Here is a 19649-nt window from a genome sequence, read left to right as displayed (position 1 = left end):
CCAGAACATGAAACCTTTCACTCTAGATTGATGTCTGAAACGGGATTGTTCTCTCTCCCATGGTGCCAGTGAAAGCTTTAAATTTACTTTTATAACAAAATTATCTTTAAAACAAGTCTTTTAAAATTGAAAACATGCAACCCTTGCCTGGTTTTACATTTAGATTGATGACAAGCTTTTTAGTCCAAATGGAGTAATTTTGGATTAATCAATCAATGCAAACATGCATCAAGAATATTGTTTGTAAGAAGGAAGCGAGGAGGTTCTTCACTACCTGATTCCCAGTGGATAGGAGGCTTCTTTCTCTATTAAAGAGGGGGAAAAGGTGTCTGATTGTTCTGCCATGTGCTTTCACATGCTGGGAAATGAGAGTCAAGCTGTGCCCCTGTCATTTTTCAGCACCTTGCAGCACTTTGCTCACGTGTAAAGAGACAAACTTCAGAGTGCAGAGACAGCCAGGCGAGGAGGTCGGGAGGTTTCAACTGCACCAGGCAGTGAAAAGGGCTGAGGACGAGTGTGAACACACCCCGAGCCAGCTCTCAGGAGGGACAGGAACAGAGCAGGGGGTGACTATTCTGTCAAAGTCCTGGATGCTCCCGCTGGAGGAAGGGAACACACAGCACTGGACACCTGATCCCTCCTGATTTCCCCTCCCAGCGCCTCGAATCCCCATTCTCTGCCCCTCACCGTGGCTGCAGGGGCTCAGCCCTGGCCCCAGCCCTGCCAGGCAGGCGCTGTGGCAGCAGGAAGCTCTGCTGGGCACAGATGGTTGGGCTCCCTGCGGAGCAGAGCCAGCGGGGCTGGTTCCAGCAACAGGCTCCGGCTGCTTCGTTGGAGCAGTGATTGATGGTGACTTAGATAAGGGCCACGAGGAATTCTCTGCCATTAACCAGACTTGGCTGCAGCCGAATGGAAGTGAAAATTTGTTGCTTCATTTATTCATCCTGCCTCTGCTTCCTTCCCGCCCACCCTTTGTGCTTTTTAATACCAAAAAGATGAAGCTACTTTGCTCAGTCTTAAAAATTGTCTCTCCCAAGATACTCTTAATTGTATCTCTACACCTTTTCTCATTCACAGGAGCATAAGAAGATTAAAGATAGAGGGAGCAGTGATAGATTTAGTTAGGTTTTAATAGGATTTGTAGAGGACAATGCAGGGAATGAACACCATACAAAATATTGCTGCTCTATCTTTGATATCCCTAAGGCTCCTTAGGTAGTCTTTGACAGAGATTTAGTCTGTGCCCTGCATCCAGAGTCAAGACTCTCATTTTTTAAAGGAGTATCTAATCATCTCAGTAAACAGGATGTTACATTATAACTGGCAGAAAGCATTGCAGCCTTCATCTTGTGTTATTTATTTGTATCCTGGTAAGCATAACTCTGAACGTCGACAGCGGGATTGTTAACAGCTCTCTGATGCGTTCCTAAGAGTGCCCAGTGATTTTGTCTAATGTCAGGTGGAGCAAAGGGGTGAGCTCTGACAGATCTCATTAACAGCAGGCCTGGGTTCATCACACCTTCCAATGTGGGATTCAAGATGCTCAATTAAATGTTTATTTCACGTTTGAAGCCCAGGCTCACGAATAAACTTCCAGAAGGTGATTCAGCACTCCTGAAATCTGAATTATCCCTGGAGATGCCTTTCTCTGCTGACTGCAAGGGAAGCCTTCATGCATAATTTAGACTCATGTGAGATTTAGGTAGACAGCGGTGCTCAGCGTTTTCTCTTAATTTCTAAGGTTTCTCTTGATATGCACCCAAAACCTGAGGCATCAAAAAGCTCCTCCTGAAAAGATGTTGACGCATCTTTACTTTGTTCCAAGTTGTGATCTCGAGCAAATTTAGTGTGTAAAAAATCTAAGGACAAAAAGAAAGCCCCAAAATGTTCCAAGGTTTAGCTTTTCCACACTCCCAGAGTGTGCCCATCACCCTGGCAGCGGCTGATGCTTGAAGGGCCTGTGTGTAATAAGCCAGTCTTTACTTCCAGGTCACTGCAGAGTTGCGTTCAACAAGTGGCTGTTGTGGGAGAAGTGCGAACCCTCCAGAAACAACGTCCTGATGGTCCAGACAGTGAAATAAAATGGCTTTTGTCTCTTTTCCTTCTGCCTGAAACTGTCTTTCTTTGTTGTGCAGCCCAGCCATGGCTGGAGATTCCCGGATCTTCATGAACCAGGACATGGACATCGGGGTCACATCCCGGGAGCCCAAGAAGATCCCCAAGCAGGCTCGGGATGACGTCCCCATCGCCACGGACAGGACCCGGCTCATTTCTGCCGAGGGCAAGAAGCCACGGCAGCGCTACATGGAGAAGAGCGGGAAGTGCAACGTGCACCACGGGAACGTCCAGGAGACCTATCGGTACCTCAGCGACCTCTTCACCACCCTGGTGGACCTCAAGTGGCGCTTCAACCTGCTGGTCTTCACCATGGTCTACACCATCACCTGGCTGTTCTTTGGGTTCATCTGGTGGCTCATCGCCTACATCCGGGGAGACCTGGACCACCTGGAAGACGAGAACTGGATCCCCTGCGTTGAAAACCTCAGCGGGTTTGTGTCGGCATTCCTGTTCTCCATCGAGACCGAGACCACCATTGGGTACGGCCACAGGGTCATCACAGAGAAGTGCCCCGAGGGCATCGTGCTGCTCCTGGTCCAGGCCATCCTGGGCTCCATCGTCAATGCCTTCATGGTGGGGTGCATGTTTGTCAAGATCAGCCAACCAAAGAAGAGGGCGGAGACCCTCATGTTCTCCAACAATGCCGTCATTTCCATGAGGGATGAGAAGCTCTGCCTCATGTTCCGGGTCGGGGACCTCCGCAATTCCCACATTGTCGAGGCTTCCATTCGAGCCAAACTGATTAAGTCCAAACAGACCAAAGAAGGGGAGTTTATTCCCCTGAACCAAACGGACATCAACGTGGGATTTGACACCGGAGATGACAGGTTGTTCCTGGTGTCCCCTCTCATCATCTCACACGAGATCAATGAGAAAAGCCCCTTCTGGGAGATGTCCCGCACCCAGCTGGAGAAGGAGGAGTTTGAGATTGTGGTCATCCTGGAAGGAATGGTGGAAGCCACAGGTAAGGATCTGTCGACAATCAGTCACGGTTTTGAGGAGGAAAGGGGCACAGTGAAGGGCAGTTTGGCGTTAGGATTTCACTGCCCATGTCACCTGGACTGGGAACACAGTGGAGTTTGTCCTTGGGTAGTGCCTGACCCAGGCAGGGTGTCTGACATAACCAGTAGTGAAAGGTGGGGCCTTTAGCTCCTGTTGTAGGGCTTCACCCTCTTTTTTGTAGTGTTTCACCCTCTTTTATAAGTCTGGGATTGAGGTAAAGGGGTTAGTCCAGGAGCTGCCCATAATCACTTAGAACTGATCCAGAGGAGAAAAAAGCAATGGATTAAAGGAATTCATGAAGTCTCTGGTGGACCTGTTTCCTGTGATCAAAATTCATGGTGTGAATCTTTTCCCATTTCTCCTCTGTGTTAAAGACTGGCTGTAACTGTGCTATTTTAGGTACTGCTGTAGTGTTGATTTTAATGGGGGCTATGAAGTGCCCAAGTCTCACTGTATCCCATAAAGCAGCACGTGCTGAGGCTGAATGACTTGCACGTGGTGCAGGACACACATCCCCAGAAGGAGCTCAAAGAGGAAAAATACAGAAACTGCTTTTGTGACTCTTGCAGCCCTGCAGCTGCTTAACAGCTCAGACAAAGCTGGGTAATGGGAAATTAGGAGATATCCTCAGCCCATTCCCAGTTTCCTCCTAGGGGTGTGCTTGTGGCAGGCGATGAAAGAACTCTGTGTCCGTGTAGAGTGAATGTGGAAAAGCGGTGAGCTCCAGCTGTCCGAGGAGTGGGAAAGGCAGCTGGGGGGAGGGATGGGCACAGAGGCTTCCCAGCTCCTTCCCACAGGTGTCTCCCACATCTCCCTATCTCCCTCTCTCTCTGCCTGGGGAGGAGGCTGCACCTGGCAGTGGTGGCACTGTGGGTCATTTCCACTTGCATGAATTCCTTTGTTCCAGGTTTCAGGAGGAGCTGGCAGCTCTTCCTGCTGCACTTGTGGCACAGCAAGTGTGTCCAAGCCCCTGAGATGCTCAGGTCCCTTCCAGGCAGGATTTTCCAGCCTGGGATGGGCAGAATGCATTGGTGGAATCGGGGTCTGCAGGGGGAAGGGGCTGCAGGCAGCTCTGAGGAGAGAACTCCTGGCTAAAGATGAACAAATGAAGTCAGAGGTGCAAAAAAAGCTTTTAGCAGGTTTCCCCTTTGGTGTTTCAGGATTTTAGTTATGAGCTCAGGGTTTTCCTGTGGGTGGTGGCTGGATTTTTTTCCCATTCTCTTTGAATCATTAGCAGGGGTTTTCAGCTTGTTACAAGTGCTCAGTGGTGTCAGCACCCTGTCTCACAGATTCTGCCCCTTGCTGACTGTTAATGTTATCCCCTCCTGCAGATTTGCTCATTAGTCTCCCAACAGCCAGAGGAGGAAAATCTCTCAAATTCCTGCATCCCAAACCTTTGCTCCTAGAGGCAGCTGTCTAGAGAGGTAATTCAGTGTCCCAGAGTCTCCCTTTAGGTGATCAGCAGTAGCTGGCTTCCCCAAACAGAGCTGATGGGAGGGGATGGATAAGTTACATTCCACTGAGGCTGGAATACGTGCTGTGGACGTGGAACTCACCTGGCACTTCCAGGGAAATGTTCTTCCCCAGCAGAGCATTGTAGAGACGTGGCAAAGGAAGGGTGGAAAAGACTATCAAAGGCAAGGATTTGTAACAGTGACTTATTCCGCAGCCAAAACATTTATTAGAGGCTGGAGCCTCCTAATCTGAGCATGGAATGCAGCTCCTTGTTTGTCCAAAGCCTCTTTCCCTGTCACACAGTGACACTAGAAATGCTTTGAACTCCTGCTGCTCTGCCTTCCTCGCAGGAAGGCTCAGCCTCTGCTGGGGATGTGTGAGAGGAAGTCATTATCAATAACAACCTCGGAATTAAAAGCATGGCATGGGAATAACACTGCCTTACAAATGGGCTCCTCTCCCAGAGGGATCACACAGGCTGGGCTGTAATGGTGTTAAGGAGCACACATCCGTGGAAATGAATTATCCTGGGCTCAGAAGGCAGCCTGGGAAATCCCACACTGCAGCTGGGGCAGGCACTTTGCACTGAACTCGGAGCTGGGTGGACCTTGGATGATTCCAGGATCCAATTTGGAGGCTGGGATGTGTCTTGAAGGACCTATGGCAGCCAGGGGGGAGGGATATTTTGTCACAAGAAGAGTGGCCTGCAGAGACAGTGTTTGTGCTTTCCTGCTTCGTCCTCACACTTGGGAACACTGATAAAGCAGTTTGGGGTTATTAATCCCTCCCTCCACACCTTAAAATCTGCTCCAAGCAAATTCTTTAGGCTGTTCCCAGCCCATGGCACTGCTCAAGCCCCATCTGCTCTCAGGAGTGGTGTGATATTTACACCCAGCAGGACTTCTGTTAAATCCTGACACTGTCACAGCCTGGTCGGGTTCAGGGCAGCGTAAAATACAACAGAGAATTTGTTCCCTTAGCAACCCCTACGAAAAATTAGGAATCCACTCCCCAGAGTTCAGAGGTACCACTGGTCAGAACATACAGCTCTGCTTCCCACCAGGTGTTTGGAAAGCAGGTCAGAATGGTGACTGGCAACATATCAACGACTACAGAAATTTTAGCATGACTAAAAGTGGGGATGTTTTTCACTGATAATTTGGGACAGCGATTTTATAGCTATTTTCAGTAGATTTAACCAGGCACACACATATTACAAATGTAATGTATTGTCTCCTCTCAAACAAGCAGCTCTATTTACTGACATTTAAGTTTAATTCTGACCCAGTGCAAGGCAGAGATGGTAAATAGCTTCAAATGAAAAGTGTAGAGTAAATGCTGAGGAGTTCACATCCTTCAAGACATTGGGGTTTTTACATTTTTACAAAGTGAAACATTGTGGCTTAAAACAATGATTTTGTGTTCAGGTTGCCTTGACTTTTCAAAGGCCTGAGTTACAGCACATGAAGAACAGCAGCTCACCGGCCAGCCTAAAGCGCAGTGGGTTTATTTTGCTGAAAAGGACAATAAACGTGGTGTTATTCCAGCGAGAGCCCTGGGGGTATCCAGGGCTGCCCCACTGCCTGACCCTCAGAGCCAGCCATGGCACAAAGCCAGATGTGGCTTTTCCCATCGATATTTGGGATGGGCGAGGCACCGTGGCTCCTCAGCGGATGGGAAAGGCCAAAGGCAGAGTGAGTTTCTGGGCAGATCTGTTGTGGTCATTGCTGGGTGAAACAAGCACTGTGAAGACAAAATCAATATTGCTGACAAGTGTTCTGACTCCAGGGATGCTTTGTGGGTGTCTCGGGGGCAGCAGCATCGCTCCCAGTGCTCCTGATCAACTGGGCCCAGGGATTACTGCAGGGAATTCATTATCTCTGCCTTATCAGAGCTGGACTCTTGTCAAGATCAGCTGCCCCAAATCTGACCTGCAAGAAAAGGGAACAAAGCAAAGGTGGAAAATCTGTTTGCACAGTGAATACATTTTTGCTTTCCCTGCTTCTCTGCTTCCCAAAATCTCAGGGCCACCCTGGTGACAGGACAGCTCCTGGTTGCTGCTGGCCAAAGCTCCTGCCCTTCCCCTCCTGATCCCAAACTGAACACAGTTTGGAAGCTGCTGGGACAGGGCAGAGCAGGGCAGGTCCAGCCCCCTCCCAAGTGGTGCAGAATCAGCTGGGCTGTGATGAAGGATTTGCCTGATCCAATTAGGGAACATTAGCAAGTCCAATTTTTTTAAATACTGTTTTTCCCTGTAAGCCATCACTCCATGTGCTGACACACTCTGCATATCCTACCAGACTTCCTGGCAGGTGATTTGAAGGGACTCTCTTCTCTTCCAGCTTTACCCTTCCTCTGCTGTTTGCTGACAGTTACCCAAATCCTGCTTTTTCCGTAGCTTCCTGCTGCCCTCATTCCCTGGGCTCAGCCCCCAGCTCTGCTCTCTGGGCACGGAGGGGGCAGAGCTTGTTACTCCACTCCTGGTCCTCCCTGGTTTTGATTGCCTCTTTTCCCCAGCACAATTAAATAAGGCACAAGAGACACTCCAGATGCCTCATTAGTCCAGTCACTAAGTGAAGTTTTAATGAACTCTTATGTAAGTACAGGTATATATTCTTCTGGCTTAGAGTCTGTGATAAAAAGGGATTTAGTGATTAGAAGTAATTAACCCATCCTGTCCCTGTGGGAGAGTAGGCAAACAGCAGAGTTTTCACACCTCCATTTATCCACCTTTCCAGAGGACAGAGTGCAGTTTCCTGGCTGTAAATGTAGGGCCAAATGGAGTAGTGACAACAAAAGATATGCTGAAATTAATCATTATTTTCATGGGAGAACAACGGAAGGGTAAAATTACTAAATTGAGTTTCTGGGCATTCATCATCTGGTTTGGGTTGTCTTGTGTTGTTTTGCATTTTGCATATAAATAACTTTTCTGTGAGGAGGACCTTGCAGAAGTGTTCCAGAAAGTGCCTAAAACATTATAGGGAAGAGCTGTCTCAGGTCATTGTGCCTGAGGTGCCCTGCAGTCACTGTAAACTCCTTTGGGAGGGACCCAAAGTTACCTGGTGTGAGCTTGGCTCGGGCTGGGCCTGGTAGAGACATGGCAATTGAATCCAAGGTCTTTACATCATAAAGTCCTTTTATTATATTTTTTTCCCCAGTGCCTAGGAGCTTTTGCATGCCTGGAGAGCATTCAGATAAATTAAAATCCTATTACTCTCCTCTGGCATAAATATCAAAGTGAATCAAGCCCAGCCATGTCCTCTAAAGGAGACAAGCACAAATAATTGGAGGACCATGCTCCTACCTTCTAATATTCCTTTTCAAGTTGGAGGAATATTGACTTTTTGGAGGTTATAGTGTTCTTTGGTCTAATTAACACAGAGGGACTAATAACTTTTATAACTTACCATATGCTAATGCAAATTGAAAAACATGTATTGCTTAATTACAGCAATAGAACTTAAATTTTTTATAGCCTCTCCTTGCCACCCCTAAACTTCCATCACTGCCACTGCACCTCCGAGGCCATCAGCTCCTGGGGTGTGGGTGTTCCACAGCTTCAGAGCATCTGGGAGAAGGGGAAAAGTCACCCTGGACACAAGAGAATGTGCAAACAAGGGCAAAGGAGGGAGATCGCTCCCAGCAGTGCCCAAGCTGGAGGGAGCCGAGCAGATCTGGCCCAGCCCAGCCCAGCCCAGGCACATGACATTTCTCAGCAGATAATCACTGTGCTCCCTGGAATTTCAATGAGCACAGTTAATTTTAGCCTGATGAAAAATGTGGTCTTGACACCCCCAGGGGCTGGGATATCTCTGCCCACTGAGGAGGTTCAGGCCATGGAGCAGCACTGGAAGATTCGCCTCTGCTCGGGGTGGGATCCCATGGAAGCCTGGGGATTGCAGAGCACCCTCTGCGTCCCCCCGTGCTCTCCCATTACCCCTCCAGTGAGGCCACCTGGCTCGGATGGGATGTTTGCCAAAAATCAGCATCCCCCAACAGCTGGGGAGAGCCTTTGGTGGTACAGACAGCTGCAGCTGCAGATTTGGGGTGACGAGGGCTGGTTTTACCTGGGAACCAGGACCAGCGTCCCCTGTGCCGGCATGGGGCAGCGCAGAGCTCTGCTGCAGGGGCAGGATCAGAGGGATCAGCTCGGAGCAGCCCCAGCCCCGTGCTGAGCCAGCTCCTCCTGCCCTTTGTCAGCACGTTCAGACATTCCCAGCTCTTTGATAACGCAGGAGCCACTTGATCCCGCTGATTGTGATGACAGGAAGGAGCCTTACTGGAGAGTTCCCTGGCGCTTGTTTTACACACCAGCGTTTCCTCTGTTCTCAGACGTGGTGAGACACCTGCTTTAATGCACATCACAGTCTCCTCTGCACTTTTCAGCTGCTGGGAAGCAGAACGGAGCTGAATAGGGAGGATCCCTGGCTGCCTTCAGCAGGAACAGGCACAGCTCAGTTATTGATCTGTGGCTCCAACCCACAGACAAAACATCCACTTCTTAGGACTCTGCTATAATGAAATTATCATTAAAACTCTGGGAAATGTTTATTGCACAACTTGAAACCAGGATACAGTGCCCTGGTCTCCAGCTGCTATAAATCTTGCGACTGGTTCCAGCTTTATTGAAAACTTGATACATCTGCTTCTAACTTCAAACAGGTTTTATCTCTGGTTTCTATTAAAAATGAGTTTTGTTTGCAACACGAAGCTGAGCTGCTCAGTGAGAGATGAGAAAGCTGCAACTAAAAGTTGACACCTGAAGATTTCTTATATCATTCCATGTTTTCCATAACGGACAGATTGCACACATTTATATTAAACATAAACTTTTTTACGTTTAGACCAGATTGTTTGTTAGATGAAACTTCTAATGGTCTTACAACCTGGAAAATAGGATAGAGTTGAAAACTATGTGTCTGTGACTTCAAGTACATCTACTTGGACCACAAAAAGGAAAATGAGGATACAGGGCCATGAAGATGATGGGATGGAGCAGCTCTCCTCTGAGGCAAGGCTGAGACAACTGGGATTGTTCGGAAGAGAAGGCTCCAGGGAGAGCTCAGAGCTCCTTCCAGGGCCTAAAGGGGCTCCAGGAGAGCTGGAGAGGGACTGGGGACAAGGGATGGAGGGACAGGATACAGGGAATGGCTTCCCAGTGCCAGAGGGCAGGGCTGGATGGGATATTGGGCAGGAATTGTTCCCTGGGAGGGTGGGCAGGCCCTGGCACAGGGTGCCCAGAGCAGCTGGGGCTGCCCCTGGATCCCTGGCAGTGCCCAAGGCCAGGCTGGACACTGGGGCTTGGAGCAGCCTGGGACAGTGGGAGGTGTCAATGTTTAATGTCCCTTCCAACCCAAACCATTCTGGGATTCTGTATTCTTTTGGCATGAAGTTTGTTTAAATGAAACCTCCAAATGCCACTTCTCTGTATCTGCACCATTTAAACCCAAAATGTGTAGTCATATCTTCTTTAAGGAAAGGATTAACAGCCTTTATCAGGGCCATACGTACTATGGTTTATAACATGGCAAGAAATTTGGAGAGTTTGGAATCTCTCTTGAGTTCTTGTGCGCCTCGAAGTGTCAGGGCTTCAGGGCTGCATGAGTGATATGGAAGAGCAGTGATGTCACAGCTGGTGTGGCACCCAGATCTGGGTCTGTTTGCAGCCAGGAGCTTCACTGGCTGATCCTTGTGGCTTCCTTCCAATTCAAGATATTCTGAATTCTGATTCTACTTGATGTATAGGAGCATATTGCAAATGATTCCCTCTACCTGTGACATCCCACAGACTCAGATAAACAAGAATTCTGCAATTAAACAGGTGATTTTTTCAGGGATACACAGAGGTCTGAGTCCAGGGGATTGCTGTGCCCCACTGCAAGGGGAAACTGGCATATTCCGAGCATGGAGGGCACATGTTGTGTTCCAGTGGAAGTGGCTGCATCCATGTGCTCTTAATAAAAATTAGGTTTATTGTTTCCACACCTCTTCTGTCATCTTTTCACAGTCACAGAGGCAATAATTAGCTAGGGACATTACAGATGCATTAATTAACCAGGCTGGAGAGCACAGGGCAGCCTGCAAAGCAGGCACTTAATGGAATTTAAGGCAGAGACAATGGTGTTGTTTACTGGGCGATGTGGGAGTTGCCAAGCAGTGTGTCCCCACGCAATTAAACACCACTGCACATGTGCTAAAAAGGAATATTTGAATGGGATTATGGAGCAATTACAAGTTGTCTTATTGTGCTGGCTCTGTGTCCCCCTGGGGTTACAGAAAGCAGCTCCTACAGGAAGCTGGCAGCAGCAGTGTTTGGTTGCTGAAAGCTTTCCATTGTTCCTGCCCTAATTGAATCCTTGGAGCAGGACTGGGACGGTGTCCCAGGAGCTCAGGTTCACTCAGGTGCTCCCCCAGGGAAGGAGCTATTTCAGGCCCGGATTATAAGGCAATTGTTCCCTTAGGGAGCTCCAGGCCCCCACATTTCACAAGGACACCCCATCTTTGCCCCGGGGACTCCTTCGTGGTACCTTGATGCAGCACTTGGAAAACCAGGGTGAGAATCAGCTGGTTCATTCACAGGGCTGATCCTGGAGCCTGTGGGGTCTCCTCTCCTGCTCTCCTTGCTTGCTCTGGAGGAGGAACTTGGAGGCCTTTGGGATTTCTGGTGCCAAACCAGCTCTGTGCAAAGGGAAAAGGGCTGGTTTATTTTAGCCAGCTGCTGGTTTCCAACCTCCTGGCACGAGGCAGCACCATGAAATGGGATTAGCCCTGCAGCCCTGACCCCCATAGCCCAGGAATAAAAGCCCTTGCCCAGGGAGGTCAGTGTGTGAGCAGTGCCGGTGACACAGCTTCCCTGGGAAAACCTGTCCCAGGACTGGCAAATCAGCAGGAATCCGGGCTTCCAGGGTGAGTGGAGCTGGCCCAGGGCAGGAGGGCTGGCACTCTTCACGGCGAGGGCGGGCGATGCTGCACATTGCAGAGCCGCCGGAGTCAGGAGTGGCCTCACCCTGTTCTTCACTCTAAAGCAAAAGCCGAGAGTTTCCTGAAAAGACGCTGAACTTCCACAGAGCTTCTCCTTAAGGCGGCAACACTTGGGGTGATTTTTAATTCCCTGGCTGTGTTTTTCATGGCAGCCTCTGCACTTCCTGGTTCCTTCCAGCCCAGGAAGCAGGCACGCTGGAACAGTGTGACTAACGCTGTACTTGTTGTTCCTGCCCAGAAGCAAACACTCCTGCAGATCTTGAGGGGAAAAATTGGGTTTTCAGTCTGTACTACAAAACTGCAGATGTCTCAGCATTGCGTGTGTCACTGTCTCTTCCCCTTTCAAGGAACAAAATACTCCTGGCCTGGTAGCTTTAAACCAAGGAAAGCAGTGAGAGACTTTTGGCTTTGCAGAGCACTTGCATGTGTGGGTGTCTTTTAATGGTCTGTAGCAATTCTGAGAACAAAATATTCCTCTTTTGACAAAGGCGGGGTTTTTTTAAAAGGAAAGGGGTTTTCTGATTGCTCTGAGATTTCAGTCACTTAGGAGCTCACAGAGTGAGAATATGTGATATGCTCTTCCCTGAATGATCTGACACTGAGACTTTTCCCCCTATGCATTACTTCAGATTTCTGTCTGTGTGCTCTGGGCTGCAGGAATTAGTCTTGAAAGTATTGGCCAGAAACTGGATCGAGTGCATGTTCTGAATGTATTCCAGTCCGGCCAACCTCTCACCCTCCATGAGAGAACAGTGGGAGGACTTTGTGAGGTTAGGTTTTCACTGGAAATTAATTCCAAAATCAAAACATAATTAGAACAAAGAGAAGACAAATGTTTGGAAGAGAAGTGAGCCTTGACATTGCGAGGTGATTCCAAGGGCATTTGCACACAGGTGTGCTTATCCTTGCTCTGCAAAGCTCTCTTTAAACTTTTCTAAAGTAAATTAGCTCTGATCCGTGGGGCTGAGAAGCAGCTCGACAAATATCAGTGCCCTGTTAGCCACAGTTCATTCAATCCACAACCCATCGGGACAAGGGATTGAACCCTCCGAGGGGATTTCAAAGCCAGCTTGGTTGGGAACCTCTCACCTTCCAGGCTGTACATCCAGGTGTGTGCGGCTGCGTGCACAGGAATTGTGGCACTGATGGAGAGGGAATTGTGGCACTGATGGAGAGGGAATTGTGGCACTGCTGCTCAGGGAATTGTGGCACTGCTGCACAGGAATTGTGGCACTGCTGCACAGGAATTGTGGCACTGCAGCTCAGGGAATTGTGGCACTGCAGCTCAGGGAATTGTGGCACTGCTGCAGAGGGAATTGTGGCACTGCTGCAGAGGGAATTGTGGCACTGCTGCAGAGGGAATTGCGGCACTGCTGCTCAGGGAATTGTGGCACTGCTGCAGGGGAATTGTGGCACTGCTGCAGAGGGAATTGTGGCACTGCTGCAGAGGGAATTGCGGCACTGCTGCTCAGGGAATTGTGGCACTGCTGCTCAGGGAATTGTGGCACTGCTGCAGAGGGAATTGTGGCACTGCAGCTCAGGGAATTGTGGCACTGCTGCAGGGGAATTGTGGCACTGCTGCAGAGGGAATTGTGGTACTGCAGCTCAGGGAATTGTGGCACTGCTGCAGGGGAATTGTGGCACTGCTGCAGGGGCATTGTGGCACTGCTGCTCAGGGAATTGTGGCACTGCTGCTCAGGGAATTGTGGCACTGCTGCAGAGGGAATTGTGGCACTGCTGCAGAAGAGGAGGGATGGGCCCGGCTCCGGAAGAGGGCAGGGCAGTGACTGCCTGTGCTCAGGGCTGTGTGGGTCAGGGCTGGGGCAGCACTTGCAGGGCTGGGGGTTGTTCCAGCAGGATCCACCGGGAGCTGTTGCTGTCAGCCACACAAACAACATCTCAGCAGAGCAGGGTGAGGCAGAGAGAAGCTGCTTAGAGGCCCCCGCCTGCAAACCCGTAAGCACGAGGTTCAGGAGGAGGAAGATGCCGAGATGAATGCATCCCTTTCCCTTTGGGTGCTCAGCTTGTTCATGATAGAGGCTTTTGTGAGGCTTATCAAGCGAAGACTTTTCTGTGTCCCAGAGCAATCAGGTATGGAAACGACACGAAAGTGCTTTTAAGTGCCAGGTGTGGTTGGGTGAGCAGGTAAGGGAGCTTTGCCTCTAACATCCCTCTCTTTCCACCCAGGGATGACTTGCCAGGCTCGCAGCTCCTACATGGACACCGAGGTACTGTGGGGACACCGCTTCACCCCCGTGCTCACCCTGGAGAAGGATTTTTACGAGGTGGACTATAACAGCTTCCACAGCACCTACGAGACCCACACGCCCGTGTGCTGTGCCAAGGAGCTGGCGCAGTCCCGCCGGGAAGGGCAGCTCCTCGGAGCCCTGCCCAGCCTGGGCCGGGACGCAGGGACAGCCAGGGAGGACGAGGAGGACGAGGAGGAGGACGAGGAGCAGGAGGAAGAAGGCAGGGAGCCGACGGGACTGAGCGGAGCCAACGGGACAGCGGGAGGGGGGAAGGAGGAGGTGCCGGTATAACCCCGGGCCGTCCTGGGACACGGCACCGGCCGGCCGGGAGCCGCCGGGGAGCCAGGGCTGGGGCTCGTGTCCAGCTCTGCTGCCTGCTGCTCATCCTGGCAGTCACTGCCCTGCACCGTGCCTCAGTTTCCCTCCTCCTTCCTGAGGCGCTGAGCTTTGCCCTCCTCTGCAAAGCATCTGGGTCTCCGTGGACAAGGCTCGCTCACTCTTCTCGTCGCTGTTAAAACCGAAATCCCCTCCACTGGCTGTTTCAAAGGGTGTGCATTGGGCGTGCAGAGCTCTGCCCCTCCTGAGAGGGTGTCTAACCAGTCCGGAATGTCCCATCTCAGTATGAAGAATGTGATTTCATACCTTCACTTAATTTGTGAGTCAATGTATTGTAGACATTGTTACAGCTAAATTAAAAGAAAAGGAAAAAAACTCTCTGCTATGTAGCGAAGTGTTTTGCCCTCGTGAATTTTACAAGCAGATTTTAGTGTTTTCTTCCAGGATCGCAGCCATTGGGATTTATTTCCTGCAAAATGTCTGATATGAGCAGGGCACCTTTCCCTGCAGACCTCTAACATGTTTATCCAGTATTTTGTCTTCTCCAGCTGAAGTGTTTCGTGTACTCTTTTAATGGAATCTCTGACACATTTCATAGGCTACACATGGCCAGAGAAAGTTTAGATTTTGCCCCCATGAAGGCTTTTTTTTCTGGCCTCAATGTCCCAGCTGCAGTTCCATTTGATGGTTTAAAACAAAGGAAGTAGCCCCTTGGGGATTGGAATGTTCTAGAATTTCAGAGGCTCTGGAGTAGGGAGGCTGGGTAAGTGGCAGTTTGCAAAATTCGCTGCTCTTCTGCAAGGCATGTATTTACAATAAAGGTTGAGGTGCTGATGTTCCTGCAGCTAATGGGAACACACACTGACATAACTGAAGCCAGCAATTTTGATCTTTAGAAAGAGGCAGAGAACCAGATTTCCCAAAGAGGATTGTCTCATCCAGAAAAGGAATGAAGAAAAGCAGTCTGTGAGATGAAAGATTTCCACAAATTTCAACAACACAGGAAAAAAAATGGCCTTGTTGGAGAAAATCTCTTCCCTTGCTCCTCAGACTTCAGTGGGAAAAAAAGGATACCTGCAGAATTACTTTCATAAAATAAAATGAAGAATACATAATACGCAAGAGTTATTTTCCGTAGAGAAAGGACTGTATCTTTATCTGGGGAATAAATGTGCACTGTCTGGACTGAGCTGAAAAACAGTTTTATCTCTTGATTTTACCACAAAGACAAGATAAACTGGAAATAGAAAGCAGTGGTCTTACTGACGTGGAAACAAGGAGGAGAATACAATCTGGAGGGGTCAGAGGTAGCATTTACTTAGAGATACAATCTTATAATGTAGGTAAAAGAGAAATTTGTGGGGGTTTTCCTGAGGAGGTGGAAGAATGCCCACGACATGGCTCTGTTGTACTTAAACCATGTTAGGAGCCAGCAGGCAGCTCGGCTGCCAGGGTACAGGAGTTACCTCTCAGTTACGCAGCACATTTCCAAGGGAAACAACGTCACTGGAAATGCTCAGCAGTTCTAGAAAGCATCTTGCAGCCTTGGAGTGGGCAGAACTTTTCCAGAGGTCTCCCTTTTGTTTTTCTGCTCAGGTTCTTCTTTTTCTATCCTGAGTCTCAGAAGGAACAGAGAGAAGAAAACAGAGAGAAAAATGAGATCCTCAGAATGGCTTGTTCTTTTTCTGAGACCTTCTGTCCTCACCCAACCTCTGCAAGATAATTATGTGTCAGAAATCAAGACTGGGTTTCAGATTTTTTTCCTCTGGAGCTGAAGTGATCTCCTAATGCAGGAGATGGAAATGGAAAGTAAAACTGCAGTGGGTCTGTGCAAGTCAGAGGCAGTTTGAGCCCTCAGAGGGATGTTACGTAAGCTCTGCCCGACGAACTGCCTCGTCCAGCTCAGCTGACCATGAGAGAGGTTTGATGGGTCCCTGCTGTGAGGCCAGAGACAGAGAGCCTGGAAAATTGCACTGGACTCCCTCTGCACCTTTCTCCTTCCTGGCTCTTGCCCTCCAGAGAGAAGGTGGCCACCTGCAAATATCCCAAAAGCTCTTTTGTCTGCTCATTGCCCTCAAGATTTCATCCCACAAAACTGCTCCTTCCTAAGAGTGTCAAGTCTGGGAATTCATATATCCTCATGTAAGGAATTGGGTTGTTGCTGAAGGCTGGGTTGTGCAAATCCATCCCAGGGCATGGGGGGTAGGACAAGGCTTGTTCTGTGTTTGGAATCTGCAGAGATGCCCCAGTGACTTCCTGAACTGAGCCTTCAAATAGTGTCTGCATGAGCTGAGCCCAGGAACTTCCCAGGTTCTGGAGGATGGGAGAAACACCCTCCTGCATCCCTCACTGAGCTGAGCAGATCCAGGGCAGCGATCCCCCAGGGCTGGGGGCACCCTGTGTTTCTTGTATTTCCAAACCATATTTTCAAGTTGTGCGGCTTGGCCACCACTTCTGGGAGTTCAGGGACCCTTTCCAAAGACTGGCAGACAGGCCCCAGGGTTGTCCTTTTCCTGAAAGAGATTTAATTTAGTGAGTGTATTGAACTTTTCTGGAAGTGAGGGAGAACACCTCTTCCAGATTTGTCATCTCTGACAATTGGATCTGTTTCCTTGCTGTTCACCAGCGTGTGCAGGACAATGGGAATAAAAGCATAACAGACCCACTCTTTGCTGTAATGAACATTTAATACAAAGCTGCATCTCTTGTGGGAGTTGAAATAGCTCACACAGATACATCCACCCACGTAAATATCCCATATGAACTCCACACTCATCGGTGTACTTTAAAAAATGTTAACTAATAGTCCACAAGAAACATTTGTAACCTGTAAGCACGCTGTTCACCCACGAATAACCATTCACAGTTCTAGAATGGACCCAGTAAACAAGCTGAAAATACATATTCAAAACATGGAAAACATCTGCTTTATGAATATATCACTGATAAGCCAAATTCACAGCAGGATCCATCCACAACTCATGTGGGAACCACTTCAGCATAACAGGGGCTCTCAGAAGCTGCCAGCGTTGTGTGCGCAAACATTTCCACCTGAATCCTGCATTTTAACACAGCACCTGAGGGCTGGGTTATTAAACACGAGCCCAGGTGCCTCCCCACACACAAATGTGCACATGGTGTCCCCAGCAGGCAAAGCTGCACCTTCAGAGGGTTTCCCAACAGAGGCAGACCCCGCGTGGCACAGCACAAACCCCCTCGGCAGCAGAGCGGGGAAGGGGCTGGAATCCAGGGTGTGCTCCTGCCCCGCACTCATCCACCAGAGCTTTGGAGCAGCCAAAAGCCGCGTTCCCTGTGCTTAATTTTCCTCCCTGTGCAGGATGGCTGGGGAGCACCTCTCAAAGAGGAGAGCTGAGGGGGCAGCGGAGCAGGCAGGGGCAGCACAGCAGAGGCTTTGTGCTCAGCTGGGTTTTGAGGGAGGCTTTGGGAGTGCACCGGGAGGAGCCCTGCACACCCCGTGGTTTTATTTAATCAGTTGCTTTCCCAGACCCATCCTTTGAGCTGTTCTGTCCCTGGGCAGTGGCACTGGTGCTCAGGGAGGGCCAGGCTGACCTGTGTGCCTCGGGCGTTTCTTTCTCCTGTATGAATTCCCATATTTATGCTTGTAAAGACTTTTCATTTTAGTTAATTTCTTGGACTGATCTGAAGATATCGTGGAAAAACCCAGCCCTTGCCTTGGCAGATGGTTCTGGGCAGGGGCTAATCAATATCCCTCTTGGAAATATACCTTTATTTTTCGCTTTAATTATTCTGGCTTTAATTTTCACTCATTGCAAGATTCATCACTCATTTTAGGCTTAAATTTGCCGCCTCATTGTTTTCACTCTCTCTTGTTACTGTGAATATATTTCCATCAGAAAGGGTGGATCATGGGGCTGAGAGAAGAGGGAATGTTATTTATGCTCAAGTAATTAATACCCAGTGATAAGCTCTGTTTGCTGCCAGCCATATCTCCTGCAATATATGAGGGGCAGGTTGCCAGGATGTGTTAAGCAGCAGTTTGGGGGACGATGGAGAAGATGCTTAATTAAGGTACAGGGAAAGCAGGCAGGGTTTCAGAAAAGTGGTTCCATTCCAAGGCCAGTGAATCAGTGATGAGCTACTGAGAGTCTGCTTGGTGTGACACCAGTCAGGGCTTCATTTCCAGGGGTGCCTGGTCTGTGGTGGCTGTGAGGAGCAGCAGAATCCAGATGCTGGCATTTTATTCCATGAGGAAGTCAGGGCTGAATTCTGATTTCTTTCTGGGTGATCGTTCTCTCTCAGGGAAATGGGGAAAGGTTCCAGGTGACCCCAGTGGGTCCCTCAGCTTTGCCAACAACTGTCAGACCAGAACTTGGTTCTTAAGTCCTGCTGTAGGGAATGGAGGGGAAAGTTGCACTTTCAGACACTGTTGTGCATAAGAAAATGCCCACAGGGTGTCTGTGCTGAACAACTGGTGCTGGGGGATCATTTCTGCTGAAAAGTAAAGCCTAATTCTGCAGCTTTGCTGAAGGAAGTTTGTTATTCTCCTTGCAGGACTGAGCTGTCCTGCTTAGCTGAAACCAGGCAGCACAAACATGCAGCTGCTTTCCTGAGAAGGTGAAATCCAATGTTCCACTAAAATCTGTGCTTTGCATGTTGGGGTGAATGCAATTCTAGAGCTAGTTCAGCAAGCACTGAAGGTGTGGGCAAATACAGACTCTGGTTCAGTGGGGTGATCTGAAAGAATGAATGAAAAACCAGCAGCCTGGTTTCATTAACTCCAGTAAAACCGGGAGTAACTCCTTGGAACCAGAGCTGTATTTCGGTTGGGTTAGTGACATCAGAACCAGGACATGAAGTGGTTGTAAAGCTCTGCTTTAACTCACAATTATTTGCATCCTGGTCCATCTCTGAGTAGGACAGAGGAGGAAATCAAGGACCTTTCTGTAGCTGGGAGTAGAAACAAGCTGATCAGTGGGATTTGCTGCTCTCTGACTGTCTCTCAAATCCCAGAAGAACAGGATGACCTGGTGCAAAGAGGGGCAGGTGCAGCACTGCACAGCAAAGAGCTGAGCCTTCCATTTAGCAAATACTGTGAATAACAGCAGGCGAGGAGGAGGGGAGGCCTTGGGCCATCACACAGGGCTCGTTTGCCCCAGGGGTGACAAGAGCTCCGTGTCCCCTCAGTGAAGCCAGAGCTGGTTTGTTCCAAGCAGCAAAGGGGGACAGCAAGGGGGTTCCAGCTCAGGGAGCTCCATCCTCACCCAGTTTGTGCTGGATTTAACCCTCTCGTTTCCTACCAAATAGGGCAAGTTATTTAAGGAAGGGTGATTCAAAATTGGAACAACTCTATCCTTTCAAGCCTCATCTTGTAATTGAAATATTCATAAAGCTCTTCATTCAGCATAAGACCATTGCAGGAATATTTTAAGGATTTCATGCCTTTTGCAGTTACAATGTGCAAATTCAGCAAGACTAGCCTGCATTTTAGGAGTGCAAATGCATCATGTTTTTGACCCATCTTTC

General features: G+C 49.2%; 1 protein-coding gene across 1 annotated transcript; it reads left to right on the top strand.

The window, feature by feature from the left end:
* Positions 1-2130: 2130 nt before the first annotated feature.
* On the top strand, positions 2131-14099 carry KCNJ5 (potassium inwardly rectifying channel subfamily J member 5; the record flags this gene model as incomplete). The annotated part of the gene is made up of 2 exons (XM_082297075.1): positions 2131-3082; positions 13747-14099. The coding sequence occupies exons 1-2, from the start codon at positions 2143-2145 to the stop codon at positions 14097-14099; spliced, it is 1293 nt and encodes a 430-aa protein (XP_082153201.1). The 5' UTR covers positions 2131-2142.
* Between the last annotated feature and the right edge of the window lie 5550 nt (positions 14100-19649).

Source organism: Coloeus monedula (assembly GCF_965178545.1).
Source record: "Coloeus monedula genome assembly, chromosome: 25".
NCBI classification, from domain to species: domain Eukaryota; kingdom Metazoa; phylum Chordata; class Aves; order Passeriformes; family Corvidae; genus Coloeus; species Coloeus monedula.
The sequence above is the reverse complement of the archived record's forward strand: the minus strand, read 5'-3'. Positions and strand labels throughout refer to the sequence as shown.